Source organism: Penaeus chinensis, chromosome 3 (assembly GCF_019202785.1).
Source record: "Penaeus chinensis breed Huanghai No. 1 chromosome 3, ASM1920278v2, whole genome shotgun sequence".
NCBI classification, from domain to species: domain Eukaryota; kingdom Metazoa; phylum Arthropoda; class Malacostraca; order Decapoda; family Penaeidae; genus Penaeus; species Penaeus chinensis.
In genome coordinates this window covers 38,589,102-38,600,761 of record NC_061821.1, presented here as the reverse complement: position 1 = coordinate 38,600,761, position 11,660 = coordinate 38,589,102, and the positions used below count along the sequence as shown (strand labels likewise).

Below are 11,660 nucleotides of genomic sequence, written 5' to 3'. Positions count from 1 at the left end.
GTGAGAACGGAAACCGTGAATATGCCAATGAAGGATAGTTATACTTAGTTGATTTATGAGCGATAACGGTTACAGTGCGTGTTGGAGAATTTAAAGGAGCTAGGGGTGATATAAGGAAGGAGAAGGGGGAGGTGGTGTTGTATCAGGAAGGGTATCAGGAGGATGATGATCTGGGAAAGTGGATAGTTGTGACATAAGGGATTAACGTGTGTATCCAGGAAGGAGTGGAAGGGATAGAGGGGATGGTGGGAGGGTTAATGTAGGTTGAGCTGGAGTAGGGGGGGAGATAGTAGGAGGGTGTGTAGGGGGAATATGAGTAGGAGGAGGATGGATATCGGCAGTCACTTTGAGTGTGGAGGGAGCGGGAGTTGTGGAATTTGAGGGTGGATGTGGGGTTTCAGTATCAGTTTGGGACTCAAGTAGATAGTTTTGAATATCTTCCAGAGTTTCTGTAATGGAGTTGGTTGGGGAGTTTTGTTAGACAAAGGTTTTCTTATAAGGGGGGGAAGAGGAGACTGGTGTCTGGGGAGTAGAAGCAAAGATAGGTGATGGTGAGTGTGTGGTAGGAAAAGAAGGGGTGCAATGTTTAGTCTGTCTGCTGCCGGTAGTGCGGTGAGGAAGAGGGAAAGGTGTTGTGGCTGCAGTAGAGATTGAAGTGTCTGGAGTTAGAGTGTCAAAAGAATTTGACTGGGGAAGGTAGGAGGTAGAAGTGGGGAAGTAAGATGCAGGAGGGATAGGTATAGCGGAGGGTGTAGGAACATCTTGGGAGGGAGGGAGAGGGGCAGAGCGAGCGACATTACTGGAGTAGGGAGTGAGTAGTGTTGAGGGAGGTAGTATTATGGAGAGGTGGACAATAAGGCTGTCAAGTAGTAATAAGGGAGGATGGTGTAGTTCATGAAGATTGTGGGGGTAGAAGTGATGAAGTTGAGCATATTGGGAGATTAGAAATGTATCCTGGGGGTTGAGGGTTGATTTGGGTGGATTATGTACTAGTAGGCATTGAGGAGGTGGTAGTAGTTGTAGTGTTCGGAGCCGTAGTCAAAGGAGAGCCTGGGGTCGGGGAATTGGGAGAGTTTGTATTGGTGGGGCTATTTGATGAAAGGGCAAGCCTCATTGCCCCTAATAAGGGTATAACATCTTCATTATTGGCCACAGTAAACCTGGAGTATGTTGGGGAAGGAAACATTCCACCCCTCAGGGTCCCCTTGAGGGGTAAGGGCTAGGCAACGAAAACAGGGAAATACCGTGCCCATGGCTCCCTCAGGCTGTTCAGGACTGGCACAAACTCAGCCTTTTATCCTTTCAGCACCGCTCTCACACCTTAGGAAGTGGATAGTAGAAGAGGTTGGGGAAGGGACGGAAAAAAAAAAACATGCAAAATTAGTTGAGTCGAGGGTTGAGTCCCAAGGCAGGGGAGTTCCCCAGCATTGGGTCCCCGTCTCCGTCTCCGTCTCCTGATCCCCCCACCCCCACGACAACAACGGGCAAGGGATTGGGGGGGTTGGCTATGGTGAGTCTGAAAAAAGAAGTGGTTTACTTCTCAGGGTCCCCATGAAGGGTAAATGAGCTCTTGGCAGTCATCCTTGAGTGTGGAGGGAATGGGAGCAGAGATATTGGGGGATGGATGAAGTGTAGGCAGAGCAAGTGTGTGTGTGTGTGTGTGTGTGTGTGTGTGTGTGTGTGTGTGTGTGTGTGTGTGTGTGTGTGTGTGTGTGTGTGTGTGTGTGTGTGTGTGTGAGAGTAAGAGAGAGTAAGTGAGAGTAAGAGTGAGAGTGAGAGTGAGAGTGAGAGTGAGAGTGAGAGTGAGAGTAAGAGTAAGAGTAAGAGTAAGAGTAAGAGTGAGAGTGAGAGTGAGAGTGAGAGTAAGAGTAAGAGTAAGAGTAAGAGTAAGAGTAAGAGTGAGAGTGAGAGAGTAAGAGTAAGAGAGAGTAAGTGAGAGTGAGAGCGAGAGTGTGCGCTTGTGCGTGAGTGTGAGCATGTGTGTGAGAGTAAGAGAGAGTAAGTGAGAGTGAGAGCGAGAGTGTGCGCTTGTGCGTGAGTGTGAGCATGTGTGTGAGAGTGAGTGTTAGGCTTTTTTTTAAACATGTATACTAATGTCCATTCAAACAATCATAACCCAAAATAAACGTGATGAAGTTTTCCCATTCTTTTGACACTAAACTATCAGCATCGCAAATCTTACAATGCTGTGACATATTCATATAATGGTAGCACCTACCATTATCCCTCAAAGGAAGGTCTTCCAAAGTGATAAAGACCCGGAAATGACAAAATGCAAACAGACTGATCAGTGAATGTACAGGATGCAACGTACCTCCTGTACAATATATTCACGATTTTTAATAGTTTCTTGATTCATGAAGTTTCAAGTGAAATGTCTTTTTGTAATGATGGTTATATTAAGAAGTAAAATGTAATAAAATAGTAGTAGTAGTAGTAAATGTAATAGCCTCATGCTAGGGCAGTGAAATTGGTGTACATAAAATGTCTAACTTCAGAAGCAAATCTTAAAGTAAACATGCACAGTCCTCTTTAATGTGTATCTAGTAATGATATGTAAAATTTACGTTTTGGTAAATACGTAAATATATATTTGAGAAGCTACATACAGCAAACAGCTTCTAGCACTACTGTTACAACTGTGGAATTAGAGAAATGACCACATTCATTAAAATTCAACTTAATTATGACCTAAAGCATTATTTGGTCTATTTCTTACACAACTTAAAATCATAAACAATGAATTATAATTGCATATGTAGCTCCTTAGTGGAAGAGACATAACATATGTACATACATACCTTCCACATCGTATATAGAAGGTATGCTTGGCTACTAGAATCGCAACAAAATTCAAATTATAAGTTTTTTTTTCAGAAAAGCAGTCAACGGTAATGGTACCATAATTGACTTTCCATTATTCATAATAATCTTATGAAACTGTACACATTTCATAAATCTGTCAGCACTATCAAGAACACATCAAAGAATACTATATGCAGAGTAAGTAGCTTCTCTCATGCTTTCAACATTACTAGAATGAATCCTCTTGACTATTTTTTTTCATTGTTAACATGAAATCGTTTCAATAATTACGTCTACCACATGAATAGAAAACTGTCACAATTGTCGATGCCCAAATTCAATACTTGAATCACGACATAAAACTGAATAACAAGTACTGGAACGGCATACATATAAAGCGGATTAGGAAAGGCATTAGCGAGGCTGTCATAAATGCAAATGTGCTAGTGCTAGTTTAGCAAGCTTTATGCTATAGAAATATGCAGGATTATCCAGCACTTAATAAACAAATATAATTATATATTTAAACATCCATGATTAAAGTCATTAAATAGCTAAACAAAAAACCCTCATTCTGATTGACAAAATGTATATAAGACCTGCACAAAATTCACTATTTCTTTCAGAATCCGATACGGACTTCATAGCTTCCACAATTTGATGTGATATAAACTGCTCAATTTCTCCTCCCTTGCACGAAGTAATACATTTCATAAAAATCTGACAAAAACAAATAAATAATTCAATAAGTATATACCATGACGAAAAAAGTAAAAGTAGCATTATTTTAGTAGCCAATTAATCTATAGGTTTTAATAAAACATCTTCAAGAAGCCTTCGAGGTATTCTTTAATACCAAGAGCAGTGCAGCTAAACTAACACAGGTACACTGGTAAATTGAGGCACAAATCAGTAATGTCTTCATATAAAGGCGACATAAGAAACAAGTGATTTACCACTGGTTAGAATTCCTAGCATCAATGGACACTGACTTTATTTACACACAAAAAGTGATGATGAAAAAATGTAATCGAAAAATAAGTGACATGACAATTCAATATGGGGAAAATAGTCATACAAACAAAGACAACCTAGATCATCCATATATTATGTAGCCTTATGGCACAGGGCACATAGAATATATTACCAATTTGTCCTCTGTATTTGCCCCAAGGAGGCACACTCAGCACAGGAGAGTCACCGTCAGGAAAACAGTACCGGTATGCAAAAAGTGTATGGAAGAAACAGTGAATCTCCCCCTGGTGCAACTGTAAATTTTTGTGAGCTTACTATTACTGTTTATCCCTTAGGTTAGCATCTCTACAGGTGAAATAATCTTAAAAGTTATAACAAAGCACATTTAATGAAGAGGATTCTATAATCAAACAAAAAAGAAAAGAAATATACAATTTGGCATGAACCTATGTACATGATAATAATACTTGGTAAACAAAACCACAGAACTATTGTTGATACAGAGAAAGAAAGCAGTAACTCTTTTATAATAGCCTTGACAAGGCTAACTGAAAGCAACTGATGTAATGTGTGTGGCAACTGAGATCAAGTACCCAGTGTTGGGTTTTTGGGTAGGTTCATGAGGTGAGTGACATAATGAATACATGGATTGTATAAAAGACAAACTTAGCACCTACACAAGCTGGAAGTGACACTCTTCATAAAATTTTGAGGTCTGCTAATGTAAAAATCTGGTGCAGGCAATACCCACTTCTACATGCTCCTTTTCAACATGTAAGATGAATAACTGACCAATACTTTTTCCTCCATGAAACAAATGTTATGCTAAATCCTGTGAAAAAAGGCAATTATGAGTGCATAATATTTATCCTACCTATATATCTCCTTACAGAAATCAGTATCATATTCTATAAGACTTTTTAAAATTTTCTTAACAAAAATCTTTCTAAACAGAGACTCGCACCAAAGGCACACAATAGCAGACCTTCCTGCACTTGGCTCTCTTTGAGACACCACCTGAGAACAGAACATACCTCCCAGATTTATATACATTTATATATTTTTTCTGTTGTATAAAAGGATAATCATGAAGTTTGCACTAGATGTTATAATATCAGGTCAGTAATAACTCGACAGTAATAGATACATATTTGGTATTTTATCTCAGGTGGTGCTTCATTATTTGGACAGCTGTCAGCTATTTAATTCATCTTTTGAGAAACGGAGAAAAAAGAAAAAAAAAAAAAATACAGTGACTAGTTGAGCCATTCATTGTAACAGCAAATCAAAATCCTGCAAAACACAGAAGCATTTCTTAAATTTTGAAAGTAAATTCTACAATATTTGAAAATAAACTTTTTATCTATAATGTCAAACGAATGTCTGAAGTGGACTTGAGGCGCAAGAGCTTTGTACGTTGAGGGAAAGTTTGAATAGGATAAGGAATAATTGAAGTATCCAAAGAATCTATGCAATTGCACATACTGACAGCATAGGATACAGCATATATTCTACAGCATGATACCATTAAATAATTAGGGCTTTGTACAAAACTATTTGCATTAGGGCTGTGATAACACAGGACTTCTGGCCAAGAAATAATCTGAAAATCTTCAATACAGAACCACTCATATGCGATAACCTACCCAAAGGAGTGTTTTACAACTTCAAATCCCATGGTTTGAGTTCATGAGAACTAGGCCTTTTAATCAAACCTTCTTATAAGAGGAGAGTTTATGCCTCCTGCGAGCTCTTGCCTGTAGAAAGTGAGGGTGTCAGATCTATCTGCTTGGCCATGGCTACTTCATAAAGGAATATAAATCTTAAGCTCTAAATGAGGGGTATCTGTAAAGAACAAACATCATCTTTCTGGTAAGAGCTGTAGTCTACAAAACACAGTAGTGTTACCAGGTATTGACAGATATTTGCTGAAAATAACACGCAAAGTTTATGACTTATAAATACTTTTTAATTTCCTTATTTGCCCCATAAAAAGGCAATCATAATACTAAGAGAAGCAAAGTGTAATCTGATTAAGAAAAACACATTCCTTTTATTCAAAAAGACTCCTTCAAAAGGAATGCAAAACTATTTTCCGTATACGATGACACCACAAAAATACAGTTGTCTGTCTGTCACAGAAATCAGAATGCTCTGTTATCGGTGGAACTATACTGTAAATATTAAGCCAGGTCTTTGAATACTGGGAGAATGTGAGCACTTCTATTCTTTCTCTTCAGAGCCACAACCAGATGAAACCATGATACCTAAACCTCCTCTTCCTGTTTTGGCTATACAACACTTTATCACAAGCTAAAACTTTGACATTCCCTTTGAATCACTGTGAAGCAGGAGTTACTTCTGTTCTTCTGACTCCTTGGGTGGTAGGCTCGTGGCAAGGCTGAGGAGGATGTCCACACTCTCCTCTTCCGTCAACTCCCCTGGCTGCAAGTTAATGGTACATCAGTTTCCCCCAACTTTTGTTATTTGGCAGGCATCTCAAATACTCGAGAGGCTCTCTATATGTCTGTATCCTTCACTCGAGTACTGCATTGTTGCATTGTTATGAACTACAAAAAGTAAATATCCCTTCTTTAAGATAACAGAGGTGAACTTGAAATATGTGACACAGAGCAGAATTTCCCAACCCTTTTATACTGTAAGCAAAATAAAGAATTTGAAAACATGAAAGGATTATATTTTGGTTAGAAAAGAAAAACATAACTGCAGTACCCAGTGCAAATCTTACTGACAACCACACTTTAATTTCTGAAGTATTAAGCATGACCAACATTCCTTTTAACTCTTAGTCTGTGGCTGTATCGCATCCTACCTTGGGTGCAGGTAGCTTGGTGGTGCAAGCCAAGCACATATAGTCTTCATCTTCTAGTACATCTCCTGCCTTCAAACCAACACAAATGTAGTGGAACCAGCCCTCACACCCATCACACTGCACCCAATCCACGTTTTGTCCTGTGGGATGTTGGCACTTTTCTGCTGCACATGCCTCATCCGAGTCATCATCGTCGTCATCACTGTGTAAGTTCGAGGAGTGTACTTTCTTCTTCTTGATCCCAGACATAGTCTTCTTCCTTGGCCCTTCTTTGCTGGTAGTAATTCCCTCCTTCTTTTTCTTCTCCACATTTTTTACAAGGGCCTGCTTCTTCTTAATCATCCCCTTTGTTGGTTTGCCATCGGTGGGACCAGAGGAAACCTTTAAAATCTTTGACTTTTTAAGGGGAGACTTATGTGGAGATTTTGGTTGTGTATCTTCCATTCCTTCACCTTGGGACTTTCTTTTCTTTGGAGCTGATTTTTTTGTTTTGTTCTCATCGTTATTATTACCCGTTGAATTGAGAGATAATAATGTATCTTCTAGCATTGCAGGTGGATGATTGGCAGCCTGTAATACTCTCCACAGGTGTGTAGTCTCATCAAGATTCACCTCTAAGAGCTCACCCTCGACTAAGAGGTCCTGCACTTGAGATCGGGTAGCAGAAGTAAGAGTAATAAGGGGGCCGTCATGATTTTCCATCACACTTGCCACAAGGCGACTCCATCGAACCTTGTCAATCTCTGATTTTTTTTCTTTGCCACCTTTGCTACTGGAATAAGCATGCTCCCAACTTCCTTCCTCAGTTTTCTTACTATTCTCTTTGTCTGCATCATTCTTTCCTTCTGTTTCCCCTCTTCCATCCTTTTCTTTCTCTCCATCCTCACTCAAAAGAGAATCGTCATTTGTAGAATCGTCTACTTCCATTTTATCCTATGACAAAGAAGCAAACAAGATTAGAGTATGTATGGTAAATACCTATATAGCATGGAATCAAGACAGAAAAATATTACCAAATTAACAGCACCCACAAATATTATGATCTTTATACTTACATCATCTTGTGTTTGAGGTGATACTGGTTTGTGTTGTTTTGCCTGTGCCTCAATAAGCTTTTGAGAGAACACAGACAGCTTACCAAGAGCAGCTGTTAATTCATCTGTTTTCATTAACTGTCTTGCTCTGTCTTGCCAGGACATTCCTCTTTCTGTTAAGCACTGTAAAGCTTCCCCTTCTGGCAATCTATGGAGAAAAACATGAAGTTAACCTAATCTAATAGCATCAAAACTGCTAAAGATATAATAAAACAAACTCAAATCCCTAACTTTCATAATCCACCTTAAATTTGTCTCATCTTTTATTCACTTATCATACAATAAATAACATCATCCATAGTCTTCCATATAATTTCAAAATCCACCTTCAATTTGTATCTTCTTTTAAACAAACCTAGTTATCATACAATCTTCTCTTACCTGACTGGCAATTTCTGGAGGGCTACAAGAAGTGACAAAATGGTTTCCAATCGGGGTCTTCTGGAACGTTCACATGATGGGCACAAGAACCTTCCCTCGTTGCTCAATTTTACCTTACTGCGATGAGACGATGGTACACAACCAGCTATAAGGGATGAAAGAAAAAGAGAACTTATGAAAAACTTGTCTCTCAAGGCCAACACTTTCATGTGCTGGTTACCCAGCTACTTAAAAATAATTATTGATAACAAAAAGTTAACGTTCCTTAAAATATTGGATGAAAGGGTTTACCAAACAATTTTCAAAAATAAACGTAAGTCTGAGAGTAAGCTGTACTGTTACACGTACTATGGAAAAGGTCAAGGCATAAGGAACAGGTGAGCATGTTGGGCTGTGGTGCTTTATGACAGATGCAGAAAGTAGCACCTTCTTGAGGTAACTCTCCATCTCTTTTGTTGCGATTGTGGGCTCTCAAAGCTCTCATGGCTCCAAGCTCTCTTTCCTCACAGTCCTGAAAGTATACATAAATTTTAGCTTTTAACGAAAAAAAAAAAAAAAATCTAAATTCTGATTAATAAAGACCCATAAATTTTGGTCCAAGACATACATTGCATTAAAAGACAAACCTTAAATGCTTTCACAACTGTTGCTGGGTTAGCAGTATCTTCCACATTAATATCTAAAAGTTGTGCCTGCTGTTGCTGTGCAGACATTTCTTCTCGTTTAACTCTTTTCCGTTTGCCAGACACAACGCCTATGTCTGTTCTTGGTACTAATACCTGAAAAGAAAAACATTCTTGTAAAAATCAAAGAGAGGATGCACTCGTATATGAAATCTGAAAAAAATTTGATCAAAAGTATACAATTTTAAGTCTATCCAGCTATTCTTTTTTTTCATGAAGGTAAGTCAATTTTTTCAAACATCTTTTCACATATAAATTCTCTTAGTACTGTGGGAGGATATCAAGTAATATCAACCTCTAGCAAACTCAGATGAGAGTTCTTTTTCAAGAAGGTGCGAGCAGTCTTCTCAAGCCATGCATGAGCCAAGGCAACAGTCTCCTCAAGATCTGCCAGAGGTTCCAGATGCAGTGGGATTGGCCTTCCACGAGTCACCAATCCCTCAATGGTCTCCAATAAAGGAGTTGTTTCACCACTCTGCAGTGTGGTGACTTTGTTATTCCACTCACGAGCTCGCTTCACAGCATCTTTCAAGGCTGCTACACTTGGTAGGTGGGCAGGTACCTCTTCTGCTTGTTTCACCAACTCTTCACCCTCAGAGACATTAATCCCAGGTCTGCAATGAAAAAAATTCACAAATAAGAGAATGCAGTTTGTGCCTTTGAAGTGTAAACTATACAGGGAATTTACTCATTCACAGTTAATTACCAGGTCTAAAACCTCTTTTCTTTAGCTTTGCCCTATTCTTTGAATTTTCAGAAACAAATGTTTGATATTCTTATAACTATAACACCAAACTCTGTTCATAAAATAATAACAATAATGTAAATAATGACAACATTATCATGAGGAAAAAAAAAAAAAAATCAAGGAGTTGGGTAAAACAGGTGTGATCAGATAGCCCAGCAACCGGCTTTTGGGTGACTAAAAACATGTGAAGCCATAAATGAGGCATTGAGAATGGGAGACATGAACTCACTAGTTTAACAAAAATTTGATCTTTGCAACCCCATTTTCTAGTACACCTGCCCTATCTTATGGCAAGAATGGGTGTGTTTAGTTTACCTATCAATGAGTGAGAATTAACGTTAAAATATGGTGTAAAACTTGTAGTCAGGGTGAAACACACACTTTCATCTTAGGCAAGCTTACCTTTCCCAATCTCAATGCTTAACAGGTGTGAGCAAGTGACAAAACAAAACTACTGTGGAAAGTGCATGCACCTAGTTCTAATGGATTAATCCATAATGTATAAGAAATATTTTTAAAAATCTATTACAAAGGGAATATTACATGAACATTAAATGAAGCAAAGGAAATACATCTAGACCTGTCACTTTTTGTTTGAGGCAGTTGAAGTATTAACCCCTTGATGACAGGTGAAGAAAACTAAAAAAAAAAATACGCTCTGGCGATCAATGGCAAGGCAACGACTTTGAGCGCGGGAGTTTGGTACATCAAACCAAATCACCGACTCGTAGCACTTTGGCACGCTGCCACAGCGTACAGTCACACGCCACATTTCGAGCGGTTTATTTTGATGCCTATCAGTGTGACCCGTCATTAAGAGGTTAACAAGTACCAGACAACAAACACAACCTGTGATTTATTTTGTCTGAAATCTAGCTAACCCATGTAAATAAAGTGACCTTACTTGGCATTTAATGCTTGACTAGCTTTTTCTTCCCAAGTTTCCATATTTGTCAATAACTGCTGCAGCTTTGCCATTGCCTTCTCAATCTTGGGATGAGGTGGCAGAGAAATGCCCGAGTCAAGAAGCTTACGGACACATTCCACTGTCAAGGACCCTGAATCATCTAGAGTTTCCTCTACTTCTTCCAACCACTCAACCTGAAAAAGTTGAATGTTGAGAGGAAGAAAACAAAAGAAGATGACACAGAAAAGTCAGCAATTTTATCTCAGAAAAAAAAAAACACCTAAAATTAAAACCTAATTAAAATCTAAACAAACCTGCTGGAGTTTATGCTTTAGTCTTGGTAATTCAGGTAGATCAATGTCAAGAGAGCAACCTGTATCAACCATCTTAGCAATAGCCTCTGAATCTGGCATCTCCTGACTTAACAAAGAGACTGCCTCCTCTTGGAAGGCAGTGACTCGAGTGAGCAGTTCCTTCACCGCTTCGCCTTCCCTGATTACACAAGCCAAGGATTCTATCTGCTCATGGAAGAGTCGCAGCTCCTCCAATGTTAATCGGCTCTTTGCTTCCCCACTGCCTCGCGTCCTGACACAAGAAAAGGGTTAGGATAGGTTTCAAAAAAAGCAAATTGGTATGCTGCAGCTCATATACCACTTACATATTTACATGAAATCCTAAATACAAACCTGGTTCGAACTTTTTTGGTTGCAAGATGGGCAGCAACAGTGGCACATTTGTCTGCTTCAGTCACAGCTTGAACCAAAGTCTGGAGTAATTCACTTTCAGGGAACCTCTGTGCTTCTGCCTCTTCAACAAGCTCTCGGAGTTCACTAAGTTCTGCAATGAGTACCAAGTCAGTCAGGATTTTTGCCTATATCACAAAAGGCTTTACTTAGATTATGCATGTAAAAGCACAAGCACACGTGGTATAATTTTTAAATAAAACTTTGAAGGTAAAGGGAAATGGAAAAAAAAATCTTAACCCCTTGCCGACGGGTACGACGTGTAGACACGTGCTATGCCCACTGTGAGTACTTGTTTGATTCTTTTTACACATAGATGGCTACACTTGTACTAAGTCACCAATGAGCGTATTACGAGTACTGCCTGTCTCGCCCGTTCACCCTTTTCTTTGATTTACGAAATATTTTACGTTATCTTATTTTGCTGTTACTAATGTTAAAAAACATTATAATAATTATAATGTTTATAATAAAAATAACACCATCGATAT

The 11,660-nt window shown here is 38.8% G+C and overlaps 1 protein-coding gene across 2 annotated transcripts in view; it reads right to left on the bottom strand.

The window, feature by feature from the left end:
• Positions 1-3,636: 3,636 nt before the first annotated feature.
• LOC125045022 (lysine-specific demethylase 5A-like) overlaps positions 3,637-11,660 on the bottom strand; it is a 47,171-nt gene continuing 39,147 nt past the window's right edge. For both annotated transcript variants that reach the window (XM_047642058.1, XM_047642066.1), the window contains 10 exons: positions 11,113-11,263; positions 10,741-11,011; positions 10,424-10,620; positions 9,067-9,385; positions 8,715-8,867; positions 8,437-8,599; positions 8,089-8,233; positions 7,669-7,855; positions 6,614-7,546; positions 3,637-6,225 (listed from right to left, as the gene is read on the bottom strand). In XM_047642058.1, the coding sequence (XP_047498014.1) occupies positions 6,136-6,225; positions 6,614-7,546; positions 7,669-7,855; positions 8,089-8,233; positions 8,437-8,599; positions 8,715-8,867; positions 9,067-9,385; positions 10,424-10,620; positions 10,741-11,011; positions 11,113-11,263 (2,609 nt within the window). In that variant the 3' untranslated portion in view covers positions 3,637-6,135. The remainder of the gene's footprint in view (positions 6,226-6,613; positions 7,547-7,668; positions 7,856-8,088; positions 8,234-8,436; positions 8,600-8,714; positions 8,868-9,066; positions 9,386-10,423; positions 10,621-10,740; positions 11,012-11,112; positions 11,264-11,660) is intronic.